Source organism: Ursus maritimus, unplaced genomic scaffold, assembly GCF_017311325.1.
Source record: "Ursus maritimus isolate PB19 unplaced genomic scaffold, ASM1731132v1 scaffold_27, whole genome shotgun sequence".
NCBI classification, from domain to species: Eukaryota; Metazoa; Chordata; class Mammalia; order Carnivora; family Ursidae; genus Ursus; species Ursus maritimus.
In genome coordinates, this window is record NW_024425230.1 from 14,135,715 (window position 1) to 14,158,509 (window position 22,795).

Consider the following 22,795-nt stretch of genomic DNA (forward strand, 5'->3'; position numbering starts at 1 on the left):
TACAATGTAAAAACTTTGTTCCACTCGGGGTTGAGGTTTTTGTAAATGGTGTGTGTCTGAAGTCGGTCATTGCCTAACTCCAACAAGCAAAAAGGATCACTCTTCCCTGGAAAGAGAACAAAGGACATTGGTCAAGGCAAAGGAATCTCCCTGGTCAGAGTCAAATGAATCTCAAAAGTAAGAGAGGCCAAGTGAATAAAAGCCATGCATGTTTATACCACAGTTTATAAAACTGTGCTTGCTGAAAGAGCAAAAGTGAGCGGCTCTTTCCAGCAAGGCTTGTGTGGGAATTCCGGAAACGGAGAGAACCTATAAGTTCTGGAACTGTAGCATACTTAATGGATAGGGTTGGATACACAACCCAGATGTAGCCTTGACAGCCAGTGACCACACGGGCTGCACAGAAGCGGCTGTCAGTCTCGCATGGGAGGGAGTCCAGTTTTGTGTTTTGTTTTAATACAGAAGCTCCCCTCTGTTTCCTGCCTAGGTTCTCCTTGAGTCAATATAGGCAATTACTCGGCTATAGTTGGAAGCCTATGATAACCTAGAGGCTTCCGCAGGGTCGTGAGAGAAGGGAGGAAAACTATCAACACGGCTATTTAGGAGTTAAAACAGCTCTGCAGGGGGTGGCCACCAACACGTAAGATCTGATATGTTCGGTGCACTATGAGAATGCAGATGCTACATTTTTGCGGCTCACAAACGTGCAAAAGTTGAATTCCACAAACCAAGTTCGAAGTTGTTATCTTAAAAAAAAAAAATGAAGCTTAACCCTTACTTCTCTCATCTCACCTCTTCTTTTTCCACCCCACCTCACACATGCTCCAAAAGAAAAAATAAATAAATTCAGAAAGTCCCAAATCCAAAGTTGGACCCAAAAAGTCATCTCACACACACACACACACACACACACACACACACACACACAAATGCTCTCCCCTTTTGCTGGTTTTGACAGTGGGATCTAGAAGCATAACTGTCACGGACAGAATGGATGCTCTATAACATCCATACAACATTGCCTGCCTCTGCGGCACAGCGACCCTTTACAAAGCATGCGTACTAAATTAATTGGGGGCATGAGGACAGATGCTCTGCCAACACATGGCCCAGGAATCCCAGGCCAGGCTCTGATGCCTAATGCCGAGAGCACTCAGGCTTCTTGACCTACTGGTCTACCATTCAGGTCACTGAACCTACATCTAATTAACTTAATAACCAGGAGCTCCGAGGTACCGCAGGCACATCACTAGCCAGACTGACACGTGCAGGAGACTGCATGAAGATTCTATTTCAAAAGAAGAAGAACAGATGTATGAGGAAGGGTATTAAACAGGAGATTTTATTCAATGACTCATGCTCTAGACATGTAGATGCCTGGCCAAAGCTTTTAAGCCAATGCTATAATCTCAGTGGCCAGTAGACAATGACCATGTCATGGACATAAATGAATGAGCCGGGGTTGTCGATTATAAACATGGAAATGGCCCCTGTCTAAATGTAGCGGAGGAGGAATTTATTAAAATAATATCGGAGAGTGCTCAGAATCATTGCAAAGATTGTAAAATCAGGCTTGAAAATCACTAGAAACCAAAGAATGGTTACAAATACTCAGGCACAAGAACCTCAGTCACTCTCTATCCCCAGGAAAAGTCTAGCCTCTGCTTCCCAGGAGAACTGGCCTCCCAGGTACGCGCGTTACTGGACCCTGCGTGTGGCTGCCTCTAATATGAATTACCTACTCCTGCTTCTTTGCTGCACTTGATACAAATGTAAAGGCCTCCGAGGAAGCCTCTGACTGCTCCCACCTCGCCAAGTACCCAGGCCCTAAATGCCAGGGCTCAGAAAAAAAGTACTGGCTTTTCACCTTCTGCCCACACCAAGGGGACTCTGACCTCTTCTCCAAAACATTGCAATGGGAACCTCGCCAAATTTTCAAGGGGTTCCAACTGTTGGGCAGCCACAATCAAACCAACACCAAAAAAATCCATCTGCATCTTACAAAAATGTCTTGCTTAATTAAAGATGGTTTTACTCTGGGAGTGTGTGTTGCAGGGCAAGGGGCAGGTTTTGGGTGGGGAGGAGCTGGCTACGGAGGAGAGCAGGTTTGCCTCTTTAACAACCAGGAACATGAAGAGAACACGCGCTCTCCTCCTCATGCTAGGTGGAGGATGCTGGCTCCCTCAACCCGTGCCGAAACAGCTACTTAACCATTTGTCAGACTGTTAGTAGGTGTCAGGGCTGCTCCTCCAGAGACACCGACATGACATGCCATCAGCGCTCACTCCGGGGAAACCATCTGACACTTTTAATGAAAGCCCTGGGGTTACTCCACAGCAGGGCCGAGACGGGGCCGGTCCTGTGCAGGCACAGGTGGGCTTGAGCTGTGGCCCCCTCTCTCTTGAGCCGGCACACTCTTAGCTTGTCCCAGCTAATGAGGAACAGACTTCCTTCCAGAAACTGGGAACTTCAGTTATGCGTCTCCAAGGAACATGCTGCACCAACTCTCTGAAGGTGATTCCGTCAAAGTTCATTAAAATGCTGCATTTATTAATATTACAGTATAAACAGGCGGAGAGGAGGAAGAAGAAACAAAGACATTAAAACATTTATAGAATCATTTATCTACACTTTACAGATTGCTTTCTTTCCCTTAAAAGCTTCCAGTTATATGGGGATTTTCTAGAATTTAAATAATGAATACATTTATTGGAGATAAAAATGATCTCCCATAATAAATGAGATGTCCCAATGTTCTCCCAATGGTACTGAGCAAACAGCACCAGACAGACTGACATGTGCACACTTGGGTCTGCACTGTCTCTGCGCCACCTAGTTCTACAGGTCAAACATCTAGATGACCTCTTGTGCACCCAGATGGCACGTCACCTTGACATGGTTATGCCCCTGGTGATTCAGGCTCATGGAGTTGCTTTGGCACCTTGCACTCAATAGCCTTTGCCACTTTTCAACACCATTTTACAATTCACTTCTGTTCCTTGGATGGCAAGTAGAGGTTTCTCATTTAAATAATTTTACCTTTATATCAGTTACAGAAGTTGAAGGGAAGTAATAAATGTACTGTAGAGGTCATACCATTCATCTGATAAATATTTATTAAGCACCCACTCTGCTCCTGGCACTGAACCAGGCCTTGATGTACACAGACCACCAAGTCATTACTCTCAAGGGACTCTCATAATAATCTCTGCTTTTCAGCAAATGTCACCTTTTCAATGAAAACTTTCCTCCTGCTCCCTGCCCGGATATTGTGTTGTTCCCATTTTCTGATCTCCGACTGTGTGTTTTCCTTCTACTTCTCATATTCCACATCTGTCCATTCCTGTTCCATATTCAGTCCTGTATTTCATTTAAGGGTCTGACGCAGGCACACCCAAGGCATGCATACCCTTCCATCCCCCGTGAAGAGCGCCATGCCCCAGTGAGAGAGTCCTGGGGCTCCTACTGCAGGTGCTGGTAGAGGGGGCCACCCGGCTCCTTCTGCCCTATGCAAGTCACCATGCTTCAGGCAGCTTCTCCTTCAGTCCTCACATCAACTCCAAGAGGTGAGGAATGCTTGGGTCATTTTGCAGAAGAGGCACCTAAAGTTCAGAGAGATTTACTGTGGTTGGTCCAAGGCCAGAAAGATTTCATAGTGGAAATGAATCTTAAAGCAAGGTTGAGGAGGTGGCTTCATTCGGCTAGCAGAAATGGGTGGATAATCTTGAGAAGATAGGGACAGATGAGAGCCTTAAATTTATTCATAAGAGAGAGAGACACACAGATAGATACAGATAAATAGTGGCAATCAAGATATGTAAGATATGGATAAATAAATGCTGAGATTAGCTTGAAGCCTTGAAGGCTGTGACCAGTACTTTTCATTTAAATGCAAACTTTTCTTCTCATCCAGCAGCCAGGAGCCACCGCAGACTGTCAGCACAAGGGGCAGGATTAGAAGAAAGGATTTCTAGAGGAAGATAATTCCTGAAGCTAAGCATGGATCATCATAGCTCAGACAAGCTGGAAAGGAGAAGAGGCCAACAGAGCTCTGCCAGACTAAATTTCCACAAACTCTCCCTTCATGCCTTGTTTCCAACCAGATGCTTATAACCCTTACAATGGCATATCGGAGCAAATTCGAAGTGCTCATCCTGAAAATCTATTCTCTGACAATTTACCCTACACGNNNNTCCCGATCTATCCCCCAATCCCAAACCCTTTGTCGAGGTTGGTGTGTCTTTCCCCACTCCTGACCGGCATGCAAAGATGTGGGGCTCAGACAGGCTTCCTAATTTGCATGTGGAATGACCTCTCCCTGCAACACTCTCTCAACCCCTGCTCCTAACCAAACACACAAAGGCCAATTAGCCTCCAAGACCTAGTTCAAGATGCATCATCTTCATAGAACTTTCTCTGCAACCAGAGGCTCCTGGGAGCCTTCCCTCTCCCCCCAACTCCTATGATGATTACTTTGAAAAGTATAATGCCTCACTGTATGATATGCCTGCTCCTTTAGTCAACAATTTATGATCCCTGCAACATGGAAAACACTGTGCTAGGAGCTAGGAGGGATTTTTGAAGAACATTCATCTCTATGGGCGCGGGGTCTAGCTTTTCAAGTATGTCCTGCCTTCCCGAGTGGTTGCAAATTTCTGGAATCCAAACAATGGCCTCTTTGGAGTCACGCACGTGAGGACTTCCTTACGTAACTCTTGCAGATGTCCAAGCAAGGGGCAGACAAATCTGTATTAGCACTGTGAGATCCACAAAGGATGAGAAGGACTTAATTTTGCTGAAATGTTATTTAACCAAATTTATGATATTCTACTATTCTGGCACAAACGCAGAATATATAAGAACTAGTGACGTAATAATTTTTCTGTCTTTTAACTCCATTTCCCTGTCACCACTCTTGAGTTCTCCCCCCAACCAAAAAAAAAAAAAAAAAAAAAAAAAAAAAACACCAATACCAAAAAAAAAAAAAAAAAAAAAAAAAATCACCCAATACATTTACCCAACATCTCCTCATTTCCACTGAGACAACCTCAAAATCCTCACTCCTCTAGGCACTTACTTTCTTCCATGTTTTGGAAAGGCCCTGCAGGCTCTGGACATGCTGTTTCCTCATTTTAAAATGGTGATGGGTAGTAAGGAGGGCACGTATTGCATGCACTGGGTGTTATACGCAACTAATGAATCATCGAACTTTGCATCAGAAACCAGGGATGTACTGTATGGTGACTAACATAATATAATAAAAAAAATTAAATAAATAAAATAAATAAAATAAAATAAAATAAAATAAAATGCCTTTCTTTTACCTCTGCTGTGCTAACTCATCTCTGACATCTCAGCTACAATATCACTTCCTGTAGGAACACGAGTCAGGTATTCCTTCAATGAACCTTGACACCCTGTTCTTGACCTTGTCGATACAACTGACCCTTGAACAGCATGCATTTGAACTGTGTGGGTCCACTTACATGTGGATTTTTTAAAATAAATAATACAGTATAATACTGTAAATGAATTTTCTCTTCCATGATTTTCTTAGTAATATTTTCTCTGGTTTATTATAAAAATACAGCATATAACACCTATCACATACACATACATGTTACTTGACTGTTATCAGTAAGGCTTCAGTTCAATAATAGGCCATCAGTAGTGAAAAGTTATATGCCAATTTTTTTCCAATTTTTGACTGCATAGAGTATCAGCCCTTCTAAGCCCCTCATTGTTCAAGAATCAATTGTAGATGCTAACAGTTTAATCGGTCACTTCATGTGAAGGTAAAGAACAATTCCTACCCCCTACGACATCACCAGAGCCGACCATAGCCTCTCACATAGAGTAGGTATATTTGCTAGATAAATTAAGATAACTAATTACTAAATACCCAACTAATAAGATCGAAGTGATTCCTTTGTTAATTCATAGAACAAAAAATGAACTGAGTTCATTCACTCTCAACGTACCAGTAAGTTCAAAACTGCTAAATCTTACATAGACTCCCAAACTCTGCATTGACGAGAGCCCATGTTCTTTGGCAGACTATTAAAGCAGATGGTGAGCCAAAGACAGATTTATATAGTTTTTGATGTGTTTTTAAAAAGTTGGTCTTGATTTGAGCTCAGCTATCCAAGAGGTTCTCAAGGAAATTAAAAGCATTCAATCACTATTGTTAAGCTTTCTAGAAATTGCAATTACAGCCGTCCCTTTGAAAATAGGGTATCTTTAAGAGGAGAGGTATTGCTATGGATACAACTTCTAACGGACAATGAAAACAAACCAGAAAATGGACAGGTGACTTAAAATCCCCAGTGAACAATAACTACAGGACTATTTTTCCTCTGGCACAAGTAGTCATGTTTTTGGGGAAAAAAAATAACAAGAAACTTACAGCCAGTATTATAATTTATAGAAACTACTTAAAAGTCATTATTATAGCATATGGCTCGACTATTTCTATAATGTGGGATCTAAATGAAGTGTTTTGGTCAACAGTTACTCAGAATAGCACTTTTGTGTGTAACAAAAAAAAAATTGATGAGCCCACAAAAATATTTTATATGGATAAAACTATTATTGAGATTATCAAAATGTGAACGCAAGCACTAAACTGGTTTGAGTATGAGAATTTTCCTACTATGAAGCACATTTTTTCCCTTGACTTTTATCAGGCAGTAGAAACAGAACAAAAAGAAAAAATATTTTAGATTGGTAACTCGATTTCTCAAAGTGGTTGAAAAGCCAAGTGTGATTAGAAATGCTGAAATTCCTGACATTATTTAAAATTAGAAAAATTATAAACAAAATATTAAGATAATAACCTGTGGAATTTCCCACATCAACTATACTCTAAGCAGATAAATTTAATAAAAAATGGAAATAGTATTTGCAGTAAATATGCAATATGTGTCAGACATGTTCACGTAGGTTTTAATTAACCCTCAAAATATCCATGACGAAGTAGAGACTTAAGTGGGCCCCAAACCAGCACGAAGTAGAAGCAAGATTCTACACCGTAATACGTAAGGATGAAAGTGAAAGGCAGAGACCAAAAAAAATAAAGGGCAAAAACATGGGGACTGATTTTCATCTTTGATGAATAAATCATTGAACTGAATGTTGATTTATTTAACGCATGAGTCATAATCACTGAAAGGGCTCATGTCCTGAATGAATGGAGAACTCTATGGATCAGGAGAGCAACCCTGTGTGTGGAACAGACCAAGAGCTCCTCCTAATGGCACTGGGAACTGGAAATGCCACCCAGATTTTGAGCAAGGTCCTCATCCACCTCAATGATACACGCTGCCCCCTATGGGCAACTCTGCAGCAGAGGAGGAAGGCTGAAGCGACCGAGCTCCTCAAATACAGTTGGTCCTCAATGAGTATTTCTTGAAGATGGTGAGATCTACCACCAACCTGGCTTTTCTTAAGATGAGACAAGCTTTACAAGCAATTGGGAAGCTATACTGGGCCCCCTGGAGAGAAGTTGGGGATTCTGGAATTAAATGTATCTTTGTTCTCCTGAATCACGCACTATTAGGGCTCCTATCATGTTTATTTCTCAAATAAGGCTACTTCACAATAACCTGCATGTTTTTGTTGTCATCTGAAAACACTGTCTTTTCCACTCCTCTGATAGATACTTTGACACTAAGTTAATTTGGCAGTTCTCTTATTGACACTGGAAACTGAGAAAGGGTCCAAGTGCCAACCTTACGGCCAAGAAGTCAGGAAGATCCAGATATATCTGGAAAGTTTTTTTGTGTTTGATGGGTGGTTTTGTAGGGCAAAATGTGCCGAAAAGTTGCAAGGACGAAAGAAAAATGCCTGGAGAATAAGTAACTCCAGACTGTGAGCAAAGATGGTATTTCCAGTTTTGTTCCTTCGTTGTTTCCTGATACTTCCCCAGTTTCTCACCATGGCAGACAGATTATTATGATAGGAACATGAAAAAATTAAGATAGGATTGTGCTACAAAAAGCAGAAATATTGAGACCTATGTTACATCGTTATATTACTTACTATCATTCTACACTGAGGTGGGCTTGCAGTGCCGCCCTACGTGCTCTTTTCCTATGTCGGCGCGGTAAGATGAAGAAAATTCTCCTACATTTCTGTATTCCCCATTTCACACCAGAATTCTTAATGGCTAGGAGCACCCTGGTAGTGATAACAGGGTAAAAGAATAAAGCTGAGAGAGACCAAACAATAACCAGTCTTACCACTAGAAGATTCCCTAGGGGAAAGGAATCAACATATAAGATTTATTTTAAAGAATAAAAAGAAGGCTTAATTAACAGGGAGGAAGAAGTGTGAAACCTACATCTTGATTCTGAGAATATAAGAGAAGAGTCATTGACTAGGTGTTGAACTTGGCAGGGACCTTATGCAAATGGTAGTCATCATGGCTTCAGTACTGATACACTGAAGCAACCCCTACATGTTAAAATCCAACAGGTTCCTCGCAATAGTCTATCAGTTATAACAAGGCTCTCCAGAACAATTCTCCCTATATGTGCTGAACATATACTAAATAGTTGCCTAATCTTCACTGGCTGATCTCTCAATAGGTAAGATAAGCATGGTCATTTGTATTGAAATACAATTCTGACCAGAAAAGATCTCAGTTCTCTAACAATTTTTTCTACGTATCTATCGCCTAGTTTATTATCTTTTATGAAATAAACTCTGTTGGTTTTTTTTTTTTTTTTCAGCAGTGTTAATTCATGAATCTGATGCAACCCTGGGCAAAGTAGAAGATACAGCCCCATTATCTCTGAGGCCTTTACCGTGGAGAGGGAACCTGTCCCACACATCATTCCCCACCTCGGTCCTGAACAAAGACTTCCTCTCTTTCTCATTTAATCATTAGGAGGTGGGTTACTTTCTTCTCAAAACAGCTGAGTTTTAAGACTGAGGGCAGCTGAGTGGAGGATGGGGGTCTCATTAAGCCTTACAAAGAGCTAGGCTCACCTTGAGTCTCAAAGTACAATTTATCATCTGTTCCGTGAATCAAGGCTATAGTCTGCTTTACTACGGAAGTAATAGCATCAGAATGGACAACCTATTACTTAAAAATTTTAGGTTACGCTAGGCACAAGGTGTTTGTGAGACAAACTCTTTAATAAAAATATCTGACAGGCTTTTCTATTAGAATGACTGCTTATGGCTATCCACATCTAATATTAGCTATAGAGAACATTAAAATGTCTTTCACCAGTTTTAGAGGGATGGGCTGTAAGAGAAGATAAATTACTTCAGATTCTTTAAAAAGTCTTCTCACTTATATACAAACAAATGTCAGGCATAAAAAAATGCCAAGCTATATATAAATTCAAATGTATCAGTGTTGAATCGGTTCAATCACACAATAGCATATGGATAAAAGAATGAATTAATTAAAAAATGATAAACATCTTTTTTATACATTAGAGCACTGAAGTCTTTATCTTTTGTAAATATCTTAATATTGGGAATATACATAGATTTTGGTTATTATATCTCTTTTTTTTTTAAGATTTTATTTATTTATTCGACAGAGATAGAGACAGCCAGCGAGAGAGGGAACACAAGCAGGGGGAGTGGGAGAGGAAGAAACAGGCTCATAGCGGAGGAGCCTGATGTGGGGCTCGATCCCATAACGCCGGGATCACGCCCTGAGCCGAAGGCAGACGCTCAACCGCTGTGCCACCCAGGCGCCCCTGGTTATTATATCTTTTAACACATTTGGAAAGATACAATATTTTTTCTTTATATAAAAACATTTTCATTTTTTAATGGGAAAGAAATTCACCTTAGTACATGATTGCGTGTGTGTATGTATAAAGCATAGTATATATAGCATAGCATATACTACTATAATATAGTATATTATGTATAATATTTACATATATTATTCCAATGTTCTAAATATTGGCAAAGTAATGGGGATTCAATTTCTCCAAAGTTAATTTCTTTTCATGACTATATAATCGTAACACCAATAACCGCTAATAAGGAATATCCTACTTTGAGCACAGTGGCAATGAACGGCTGATGTTTTCTTTTTCTAATTGTTCCTTGCTAATACAGAGATCACTTTAAAATGGGCAAACCACTGACAAGAAGGCTTACCAAGTGCATTCATTTCACCACCAACCCCCCGCCCTCCCAGGACAAGAGGTCCCTGTACTCTGCAAACTATAACAGTAACCTCCATCCAGAATACTACCAAGGTCTCTCATTGGACCTTTGCTTTATCAGGTTCCCTGGAATCTTCGGTGAAACACACTTAAAGCATCAGTGTTTGGCATTGTTTTTGAAGAAAGAAAGAATTATCCAAAAAATGTAAAACAAAAGTAGTAAGGTTAGAAAGTTCCCTTTTGGCCTCTGTTTAAAATGACCATCACTCTCTGAGAATATTCCTGGTTATTCAGAGTAAATAGACTTCTCATTTATTCACAGGGGTGAATACTTGGTTCCCTGAGCAACTGCAATCGAACACTGATGTATAAAGTACAGCCGACTGGAAAAGGCTGGGTATGGGGTATAAGTAGTTACTTCTTAAATGCTCCTGGTGCTGACAATGATGGGTACACACACCTCTCCTGATTGCAGATCAGCCAGCATTTTTTACTGCATATCAAGTGAATTCTAACAGCGAACAGTAACAGCAACAATAATGTGTGAGTCCCCACCGTACGATACAATAGCTAACCTCTTGGAGGTATTAATTACATCCCTATTGCTACTTCCCTGTGTTCTGAATCCATTTCTTTTTTTTACATAGAAAATTTACTCTACAACTCTCTGTGTTAGGTCCACTTTGTTGCCATAAAGCAATATTCTGGTTGAGAATAGACTGGAGGATTCACACAGGAGCCTGCCAACCTATAAAGAACACAGACTGTGAAATTTGGTTCTAAAAATAAAGATCAATATGGTCTAAAGACATGTTTAGCTAATGACAAGGATCTTTGCTTCAATTCAGAAGAGTGATAATTTTCTCATAAATAATACAGAGACAGTAAAACACCAGGGCATGCAGTCAAACCACACAGCATGACTGGATTTGTAACCATTGCTTTTTGTTACTGGAATCCTCTGGTACTCACCTTCATCCACTCCAAAACTATCTCCTGGAATCTTGAATATAAAGAAAATGACAAAACGACATTTCCCCCCAAAATTATTCTTCTGAAAAGAGGATTTTTCCTTGTTTTCTGGTCTTTCCAAATATTCCCTTTTTTTTTGGGGGGGGGTCAGATTCCTCTCCTATTCACTTTATTTTAATGGCCAAAATACTGCTTGGAAAAGTGACATTGGCCTGAAACACCTCCATAAACACTGGTTTTGGGGGCTGTAGAGAGGGGCACCTGCCAGGATGGGTAAAATAAAGGTTTTAAAAAAGTGTTTCCACATATGCATGTAGTTGTAAACAAGACTTAAAAAGAAACTTCTAATGCACTGCAATTAGTTCCTAGAGATCCCCAAACATACAACAGAGAGAATTTTTGAAAATATTGCTTGAAGGCATGAATGAGTTCTTGTGTTTGAGACAACATTACCTGAGATATCAACAATCATAGATTCAAAAAGTACTGTATCGAAACATTCAGATGGAAGTAAAAATAATTGGCTCTGGAAAACTGGTAGATAACTCTAAATGTGCTGTGCTGATAACAAAACTCTAAAGGCCAAAGGCACATGGGAAAGGAGTGAATTAAGTGTTTTCATAAACCATAAGCAAGTTTTAAAAGAAAGGAAAATTTCTGAATCAATATGAGACTATCAACATTTGCAACTAAATTAATGAATGTTAGAAGTAATCATCTGAGTATTTCATCTACAACCCCCCAAATTCATTTATTCATACTGGCCAAAATACCAGTTTTGGATCTTCTCCCTCGGTATTTCCTTAGGATTAACATCATCTTATTTCTCTCAGTTCATACAGTAGTGATTTCTATTGGTTCATTTTTTAAGGGAGGGTGAAGACAACTCCTTTAAAAAAAAAAACAAAAAAACTAAGCTTATACTTCCCAACACTTTTTAATCATTTTTTGTAATGGAAAGTGCTTAAAATTAAAATCCTCTTTTCCAAAGTTTGATCTTCCTCAACCTCAGGCTCAAAAGTTCAGAGGCTACTGTCATACAGTGTAACTCTCTGAGTAGAAAAGAGTAGACCACATTCTGAAAATAGGAGAGGAAGTAAGTCTTGCAATTCCTTGCCCATGCATAAAACCTATCCACCATTCTTTGTATACGTTGTATTCTTTGTATGTATCAATTTGCTCGGCAAATACCAACTGTCACATAGGTGTCTCCAGTGTTAGTACAATGGGTTAATCTGGCAATAAGAGGAGAGTCACCCCTCCGATCAGACATTGGAATGTCTCGATTATTCTCCTCACAGTCAAGCAGAACTCAGCACAAAACATGTCTGCTCTTGCCTCTGTCTTAAAAGTTGAAGTTAGTGAAGCACCAAGAGAAATTTTGTATAAGACCATGTCAACTGCAAAGTGGTCCCATGGTCAAGACTTTGGTATTATTTGCAGAGCAGTGCCAGCTAGATGAGCTTTCATGCTTAAATTTACGAACCACCACATCCTCTTACTTATGGTAAAGAATGAAAAGCTCTTAGTACAGAGTACCCCCAAGGAGCACGGCAGGAGCTCGAATCTGTCTTTTGAGGGACTATCGTAAAATTTTCTCGGAAAATTAATCTAACGAATAAAGAAGTCATGGCACTATTCATCCACAAATATATCTGAAAGCCAGCTGGACTCGTACATTATCTAATCATAGTAAAATTATTTGAAAACATAATTTTGTGAAAAATTCAGTAAGTGAAAAAACTGCTTGACTACATCTTTTTTTTCTTCTATTACTCTATTTGAAAGAGCATGATTGCTTGTATATGCTTCCACTTATTAAAACATTTTGCTTTCCCATCAGATCATTTCAAAACAGGAAATAAGGAAAAAGAAAAATGAATTAAAGATGTTTATACCTGAGAAATCTGCTGCTAAGAGATCTACCGCCTTTAAAACCTTCACTTGTAAAATGCCGACGTCCTTCATATCTTTCAGGGAATTCTGTAAGCACTGAGGGGGAGAAAAGTAGATCATACATGAACATAGCTTTCTAATATACTATGAGAATACACTAATATACTAATATACTATTCTCATATACTATTTCTAACATACTAATGCCATCAAGTTCTACAGGAAGTACATTCTGGATTTATCATTACCTTTCTCGTGCAAAGCTTAGAAAAGTTCCAGAGTGCATTATATCTGCCAGTGGGACAGTTAGGCATTCACAACAACCAGATTAAAAGTGACTGAGAATTAATTACAGCCTCCAGATAAACCAGGATCTACTTTTAACACTGCCCCCTGATGATAGCACAGATATCCCATGGGGAAAATGTGTGCGGAGCTCCATTCATTCTCTTTCCCCCCTTCATTCTCTGGAATGAAACTTTTAAATTGCTCAAAAAGGCAACATTATTTTGACCTCATTAGTACAAACTTTATGGATACCAGAGGGCTCAACTTGCACCCTTCACAGATACTTATTACCACCGGAAAGAGAGTAAGGATCTAAATACAGTACATTTTCTGGTCCACGTTTTTAGCCAGCTCATTAAATTAGGGACTGAGCATCTAGCATCACCCGGTATTCACACTTATTTGATTTTTTAGTTTGCATGAGCCAATGCTTGAATGTATCACTGATCATTCTAAAGCATGCAGAGCAATAGTTCGCTGTGTCTATACGCTGTCTCCTTCCGAAATGGTGCATGAAAGCAGATAAGCTATTTCTGCGTGCCCCCAGAACACATCTGCTGAAAAGATTCTGTTTTCAAACTTTTGGATAATGTATTTCCGCTATCATTGGATAACTCAAATCCTGTGATAAGCGGGCCTTGGGGATTTGTGAGAAGACAGTAAAATCCTTATTCTTTAGGCATTTCGGGATAGAAGAATAATAACTTAATAATAGTTCAGGTTTTACTAACTTCATTTGCATCATTTCTAGGCACCTTTCAAAGTTGTTTCTACTGTGTATTTTCAACCTAACAAACAAAGCAAAAGAAAACATAAAAAAAAACCCAAAAACCCTAGTTTACGCTAATCTGAAAACATCTGAAATAAAATACTTGTATAGTTTAAATGTGGAAATCCCTTCAAGATGGTCTACTCTTGCAAGCTAAAAAACAAGAGGTCTGAAACTTGTGTTTTATGACGGGGCATTCTTTCCCTCTAACATGCTGGCCAGCTCTCTAGCTGAGAAAACAAAACAAAACACTTGATAGTTCTATTTTGATTGGCCTCTTCAAACCTGTTTTCCCTGAGTACGCCTCACATCCTGAGGCATGATTCAAAGCAGTCATTATGATCTTATCTAAAATCACCTTATAAATATAGGACACCCCTCATGAATTTGGTAAATTTTGCAACTTGTCCATGGGAAAGTTTGGGGAGAAACTTTAAGGTTTATCATCAAATTTTTATTTGCTTTACTGCAGTCATCAGAGAGAATGTTAATCGTGGATTTTGTAGAAAGTCCTTTAGAGCACGCCAACCGGGCACGCAGTCTATGCTGACAATAAGACGTGTGGCTAGGCTTTTGTACTCCCGCAGATAAAGAATTATTCAATTAATCAATACACCTCACAGTGAAGGATTTGGGAGGCACTAAAGTTTATGCTGAGAATAATATTTCCATTAAGTAGGGATTCATCTTGGCTTCATTTTCGGGCCACTTTTCTAAAACATGCCTTTCGTGTGCAGCCATAAAATAAACGTATTGATTTACAAAAAAGGTGGGATAAAAACAGAACGCAAATAAAGGCACCTAGAAAGCCAGACTACAAAAAAATAAATAAATAAATGAAGAGCATAAAGCCATTTGATTTAAAAATGCTGAGTAGACTTTTAAGCGCTTTGCAAACACTTAGGCAAAAATCAGGAACTGCCTTTATTATCGAGAGTAGTACAGAACAGCTTTGCGTGCCTGTCCAGGCTTTGCTTTGCTTTACAAGACATAAGCACATTATTACTTGATCCTGAGAGGTTCTGGAAAGGTAGCTCTAACATTGCAAATATTATGGCTAATTAAAAAAAAAAAAAAGAACTTTTGTGACGTTGTATTAAAATTCCTATATACACAGGCAGACATGCTAAACACGTTTGCCTCCTTGTGGAATTCCATTTTCTCCAAAGAGTTTCTAAAACCTCAAAATTCAAAATACCATTTTGGGCTTTGAAAATCGCCAGCTCTAATCTACTTTCACCTTCTCGCTAATGCATTAACCTCTGGATCTGATGTCTTGTTTTATGAGACGTGCCATGAAACTTTGGACAAGGATCTCTTTTCATGCAGTTTTTTTTTTTTTTTTTTTTTTTTTTTTTTTTTTTTAATTCACAGACTTTGTTTCAACTCAAAAGCGGAGGTGGCGGAGAGCAGCGTAACAAGGCCAAGCACTCACATATCGCTGGGCAATCTGCTTTCTTTCGCCGGGGTCTGCCAAGGGGCACACGCACAGATCTGAGACCGAGACTCCGGCACAGGGAGTGAGTGTGATCAACATCAGGAGAGCCCCCAGGCAGCTCTCCAGCGGCAGTTCCAAGCAGTTGGCTTGCTTGAGCGGCAGGGCCGCGATATCCACTTTGCATCTGGAAAAGTTGGAAGAATCAAAGAAAGAAAAGGGATTAACTCAGGGCTGCTTCTGACCCTCCAGAGTACCTGACTTGTATCTCCTCATCCCCCAAACCTCACTCTGTCTCAGCATGGGTTTCTCACACGCTGAAGGTAGTGGGAAGGTAGTGGGTGCTCCCCTGCCCTGAGTCCAAGAGGTAAAGAAACCAAACAGAAGGCGGCACGGAGGGGATGGTAAGTGCAAAGAGAAGAGTCGGATCTTTGCCCCATGAGGTCTGCAGAAAGGAGGTGCGCTCAAGAAATAGAAAAAAGTTCCAAGTTCAAGGATTAAGGACGAGGGGTCTATCGGTATGGCCTCTCTGTATTGTGTCTTTCACCAGCAAAGAGAATAAAGGGTCACGGTTCAAAAAGGGGAGAAAAGACAAAAGAAATTCAAGTGGCAAAGGGTTCATTGGAGAAACTATTTTCTTCCAGATTAATACCAACTGGTGAGTTTTTATTTAAAGCAACGTGTTAAGGTGTTTTCCTAATAGGCACAGTTCCACAGGGTTTCCCCAGGTGGATTGCTTTTGGACAAATGGAGCATGAAGTGCTGTTGATTGATCCCATTTCAGCAACACTGCCAGGAAAAGGCTTCACCCATCTGCTATAAATTGCATGTTTTCCGTCTCTTAACAGCCAATGTTCTGGCGATGTTGAAAACCTCAAACACATTTATGTACGGAAACAAACACCAAAAAAGAGGGCTGAGGTGCTAAGCCATTTATTTGCTTTAACACTGAGAACTCTGGGTTTGCCTGGACCACACCTGCTTTGTTTATGCACAGGTGGGTGGAAAAGGTAGGGTCAAGGCAAGGGAGGGAGGGGTAGGCAGTGGTGGTTCCCAGCTGTAATACGTGTGTGCGTGTGCCTGTGTGCGTAATTCCCATTTTCCCTCCATAGGTATTGAATGAGATGAATATTCGAGACTTTATAAAGGGAGGACTGCTTCTCACAATGTGGGACAAGGACGGATTCTTACCCTAAATCTTCAATGGACTTTGTATGTTTGCAGATAATTAAAAATAGGTAATCTTGCCTAACATATAAAACAGTGACAATTTTGAGCCACATGATATCTAATGAGTTCGTTTAATAAATTTAGAAACCTTGCAGTCCCTTCCCAATTAAAGAGAAAAATAACCATAATGTTTAAAAGTCTATGCCAGTTTTTACTACAGAATAAGAAATATATATTTTAATACTAATATGTACCAATAAAATTAAATATGTGCGGGTATTTATTTCTTAACTACCAAAAGTGATTCCAGTTATGAGAAGAGGTGGCAATTAGGACTTCTGCATGTAATAAATTCATCAAGCGTTTCTACTAGACACATCACACACAGACACACAAAATATCTTTTTAAATAATCCTCTCTGCTTTGAATCAAAACATTTTTTTTGTGTGTGTAGCAATACAGAACCTTTTAAAGTTTGCTACCATGAAAAGAGGGGTTGCTAAATATTTTTATTTCATCAGCATGTATATAAGTGAGGAATTAGTTTTGCTTGGAAAGAAAGAAATGTCACGTGCTTTAAGCCATTTCTACAAAACTAAATACCCACAAATTCTTACCCAATACAGCAATAGCACATCTGCTCAAGAACACTTTGCTAAGCTTTATTTTACTCGTTACATACACTTTCATTGAACAAAGCTCTTTCGTACGGAAAGATAAACGATCCAGCTCGGTAAGTATTTTTTTTCTGGTGGTCACTTTCATTATTCCAAATGAGCAATGACCTATGCATGGCACAGTCACCTTCGTATCATGAGTAATGACAATTTATTTTCATCCTTTGAGTTCAACCTTTCTGTTGTAGGGGTGGTTTTGCTTGTTTTTTGAGCAACAAGAAGTTAGTTGGAGACAAGAGACAAAAAATGTTTGGGAGTTAAAAATGATACACACAGTAAGTTTTTCTTGGATAATTCACAAAATGAGCCTTACGTTCATTCTAAGAAGTCATCTAAAAAGACTGAGCAATATTAGCATTTTTTACAGTAACTGTGCACACTCGCCCAGTGCCTGTTTCAAGGCACAACTCATCAGAATAGGGCAGTTTATTGTTTTTAACAAAAGCTAAATCATGTACCAGACAAAATGCGAAGTCAACACTGGGTTTCGTCTTAGCAATTACACATTTCCACAAACTTTTTCGTTATGTCTCTCCCCTGTGAAACGTTTGCACCTATCCCATTTCCAAGGACTATTTGGATGGTACAGAAAGAGCACCAGCATGAAAACAGCCCTGCCTGTTCTAGATAAAACAATCCCCGCAAACAGCAGATTGGGGATTTCTGCACAAACTTCATGGATTCTACCTACTCAGTTAACTAACGAGTGGATTCAGCCAAATACTTTTACTTTCTCAGTGACTTGAAAGAACAAATTGATATATCGCCATCGTGTCAATCATAATGAAACAGTGATCCTTTTGCACGTGGGTTATGACCCAGCCTCCTAGGGTACCTGCCCCATTACGCAAATTGATATCTTAAGAATCAACGATTAATTTAAAGCTACCCTCTCCCTAGTGTGAACAACTAGCTCCCCTCTAAAAACGGCTTTCTTTTTGGTTTTGTTTTTTGTTTTGTTTTTTTGTAGGATCCACACAGAAAGTGGGGCTTGAACTTACAACCCTGAGACCAATGGTCACATGCTCCACTGACTAAGCCAGCCAGGGACCTCCTCTAAGGGTGACTTTCTATAAATTTTCTACAACTGAATTACCCTCTGCCTCTCTTCTACCCACTTGGCTTTCACATTTACTTCCCCATTCTGGAAGAAAGGAGGAAAGCTGGAAGTAAGAAATGAATTCCATATAAGAACCGCTCCTCCAGACCTCCCATTTTACCCTATTTCAATCTCAGTCCACATTGTTCTAGCTCATCCTCACGTCTGAAGGAAAACCAGAAGCTCTGGAGGTTAGCCAGAGGCTGGAAGAATTATTTATCTTAACTCCAAGCTAGGGAGAGGTACTGCATTATCAGCAAAAGCAGAAGAAAAAAAAAAATTTAAGAGGATTTGTCTCATGCAAACTGGTGCAGCCACTGCGGAAAACAGTGTGGAGGCTTCTCAAGAAGTTAAAAATAGAACTACCTTATGATTCAGCAATTGCACTACTATTTACCCAAAGAATACAAGAACACTAATTCAAAGGGATACACGCACCCTTGTGTTTATAGCAGCATTATTTGCAATAGCCAAGGTATGGAAGCAGTCCAAGTGTCCCTTGATCGAGGAATGGAAAAAGATGACGGGGTATATATATATACAGTGGAATATTACTCAGCCATAAAGAATGACATCTTGATACTTGCAAATGACATGAATGGAGATACACAGTATAACGCCCAGTGAAAGTCATCAGAGAAAGACAAGTACCATATGATTTCACTCATATGTGGAATTTAGGAAACAAAACAACCAACCAAAGGAAAAAAGAGAAAGAGAGAGAAACAAACCGAGAAACAGACTCTTAACTGTAGAGAACACACTGATGGTGACTAGAGGGGAGGGGGATGGGGGGAATGGGGGAAATAGGGGATGGGGATGAAGGAGGGCACTTGCCATGATGAGCGCAGGGTGATGTGTGGAAGTGTTGAATCACTATATTGTACACCTGACATGACTATAACACTGTATGTCAACTCACTGGAATTAAAATAAAAACATAAAAAAATAAAAATAAATAAAAAATACAAAAGCTTTGTCTTTCAGAATTTCTGACGTTATCACCATAATATTCACTGAACCTCCTGAAGAAAGGTAAGTATTGTGTGAACAAAACGTCTTGTTTTTGTTTTTGTTTTTTTGAGGTTCAAGTAAAGATAAGTACTCCAAAGTCTAAAATCTTTAAGATATAATAGATAATCTGAAATACATTCATGGAAGACATTTTTAATACAAACATTTGGAAAGGAGAATTTAGGTTGTGCCTTCCATTTTCTCAAGGGTATCGGATTCCGCCCTGAGAAAATACTAAATGATTTAGTGGGTCTCTTAATTCTCTCGGTACTACTGAATCACAACAGAATCCATTGTTCTTTCCCAAGGCTTTATCTGTTTAGTTACCTGTTATGGGTGGAGTGCAGAATAAGCCTCTGAGAATGCTAGGAGAACAGACTCAGCCCAGGTTCAAGGGCAAATTAACACACCATCTATGCCTCCCTTGTTTCTCATTCCAGTAAATACTGCAAATTCACTAATTCCAGAATTTTACAAGTGGTGTCATGGATCTGTTTCTCTTCCATTTTGCATCCTCTAAATTTCTTCCCAAACTCTACACAAATGGCAACCTTCTAGAAGCATTTATGAAAGCTGAGCTTACTAGCATATATATAAATTTTCATTGTAAAATAAGCTCAGTTTTCAGGTATATGGTCTAAATGGCTCTCATAATTAATTTTTCAATTATCACATTGATAAATAAACAAATCAATAGATAGGCACTTAAACTATTTTTTTCTATGAAGGGCCATAAAGCAAATATTTACAGTTGATGGGCCATGTGGTCTCTGTTGAAACTACTCAAGTCCCCTTGTAGCATGAAAGCAATAATAGATAATGTAAACAAATGAATGAGGCTGTTATTCAATAAAACTTTATTCAAAAACAGGCAGCCATCTGGATTTGGCCCATGGGCCCTAGTTCGCTGACCCCTGATCTGGAGACATATTAGTAATTTGTGGCGAATTACATCAATGTTAGCATCTTAAAAATTTATAAGGTTGGTTGCTGATAATACAAACACAGTGACGAGGCATCAGGGAAAATGACCTAAAAATAATTTTGAAAGCATAACTTTTTAATTCTTTTTTATTTAAGAAATCCCTACACCGCACATGGGACTTGAACTCATGACCCCAAGATCAAGAGTCACATGCTCTTCTGATAGAGACAGCCCGGTGCCCCTAACGTATTACTGTTAACTCACCATAGCCCAAGAAACTCTGGCCAATATCCAATGATGCCCTGAATAAAAACCGATAAAGCAATAAAACTTACAAAACTGCTCTTCTTTCTGTTGGAACAATGTGGAAAACACACACTCAGAGCATCTATGTGATTAGTGAGCCTTCTCTAATTAGGTCTGTTCCTGTGGTTTCATGTGTGACTTCACACACAAGAGAAGAGACCGTGTTTGGACAGTCGTTTCAAAGGTGGTGCATGCTGGCACTTAGATCACCAGGAAATTCTCACTCCAAAATCTGATCTGAAAATAGTAAGAGCCCCACTACACTAACAACCTTTATATTATGGAAACAAAACAGCAGGGCCCCCCATGCATTTGTGTCTAGAGAGGAGCCACCATTGTTCTTTGCAGGAGATGGAATCCGATGGCTTTGTGACCTCACCCCTGCTCTGCTCTCGGGTCTCATCTCACAACACCGCTTACACTTCTCATCTCTTGAAGCCTCTCAGAATGCCTTCTTTCTCCTGTCTCGACCTTTGCCCACGTTGTTCTGTCTTCCTGAAAGTTTTTCCTCCAGTCTCCTCGTCAGGCTGACCTCCCCATCTCTACGGGCTCCAGCTCAGACCTCTGTTTTTCCAGGAAGATGCTCCCTGCCCGCCCCTCCCCTGCCCCAAGCTGCTGCCCGCCTACTTATAGCAGTCCCAAACTTTTTAGTGTCTGAGGACAGCGTCCATCACTGTCATTTTCTGCTGAATCCCCAGCTATCTTGGGAGACTATCTGCTAATGATGTGCTCTGTATTTCTTGAATAGAATGAACAAAAAATGGAGGCCAGTGACATAATGAAGTTCAAAGTCAAAAACTCCAAATGACAGAGGCATGTGTTTTTTTGTTAACCAACTAAATACTGTGCACTCTCTTAATCCTCCCTTACCTAAGAAAGGAATGGAAATAAATATATTTACTAGGTGCCTCCCAGACTGAAGAGTCCACAGTTCTCTTCACCTGAAGAAGACAAGGACTTAATGACTATTTCTTTTTGTCTCTGCAACAGGCATATAGTAAAGCTCTCCCCTCTAGCCTACAGACAGCGTATGTGCTGACTTAGCATTGTTTCTGACCTGCTGTTCTTGTCTTTCTCCATTAATCCCGCCGCATTTTAATGTTTTAATTCAACACATAATTTTGCCGTATCAGTCACCCAAACCTGCTCAAGTTTCACTTGCCATGATAGCTTTTAACCTCTTCATTCATTACCATAATTCCCTGTTTTATATTACAGACTGGCCAGCTTTTAACTTAAATGCAAGGGGCAGAAAAGAGCGCTGGAGTTTTAAAAGCTGTAAATCTCAGAGGCAAAGGAAGGGGGTGAACACCAAGAAAACGGTGAATGTGTCAAGCCTGGTTGTAAAAGCAGATCAACGACATGCGGTGCAATTTGTCCAGAGAAATTTCCCAGCCCCACTTCTCCACTACAACAGAGTCACTAATAAACTGGGAGCACGTCAGAGTCACTTTCCAGGGCACCATGTGGGACTGAGGGTTGATTCTGAGGGAGCCCAGTTAAAATGCACTGGAACATTCTCATTCGTCACTTTTTGAAACTAAAGCCTAGAATATTCTATAACCAGTGAATCTCTAAAATCACCTTGAAAAGTAAAACAGGCTTTAAGAAAACAATACAATTGTTTTGAAATGGCCCGAGTTTACAATGGGATAATCTCTATTTATACTCTTGCCCTCTTGTTTAAAAGTTGAAGCAGATTCAACTTAGCTTTATTTCTTACTTGGCTGAAGAATTCACTGTCTCTGGCCCGTTGATGGACTTTAAAATTAGAGACTGGTTTGGGTTTTTTTGTTGTTGTTGGGTATTTTGGAGGTTTTGTTTTTGTTTTTGTTTTTTGGGTTTTTTTAGTAATTTTTCTGTTTTGTTTTGATTTGGTTTTGGTCATGAATAAACACTAGAGTTCGTAGGCACTATGATCCAGAGGACGCTGGATCTGGGGATCAGCCTTGACCCCCTCAGGAATAACTTGTGGCTCAGTGTTAGACTGCAGGGGAACAATGACACAAGGGGATTTCAGAAAGCTCCACGTGACCCAGGAGAGCCTGGAGAAGGCTGGCCATTAGGCAGGCCCACGTCTGAACCATCACTAAGCTAGCACCCC

General features: G+C 39.8%; 1 protein-coding gene across 5 annotated transcripts in view; it reads right to left on the reverse strand.

Moving 5' to 3' along the window:
- Positions 1–22,795, reverse strand: part of MCTP2 (multiple C2 and transmembrane domain containing 2) — a 237,448-nt gene that overhangs the window by 103,774 nt on the left and 110,879 nt on the right. For all 5 annotated transcript variants that reach the window (XR_005838055.1, XR_005838054.1, XM_040642742.1 and 2 more), the window contains 3 exons: positions 15,500–15,686; positions 13,010–13,103; positions 4–106 (listed from right to left, as the gene is read on the reverse strand). Coding sequence is in view for 3 of the 5 variants with exons in the window: in XM_040642742.1 (XP_040498676.1) it covers positions 4–106; positions 13,010–13,103; positions 15,500–15,686 (384 nt within the window). In the remaining 2 variants the exon portion in view is untranslated. The remainder of the gene's footprint in view (positions 1–3; positions 107–13,009; positions 13,104–15,499; positions 15,687–22,795) is intronic.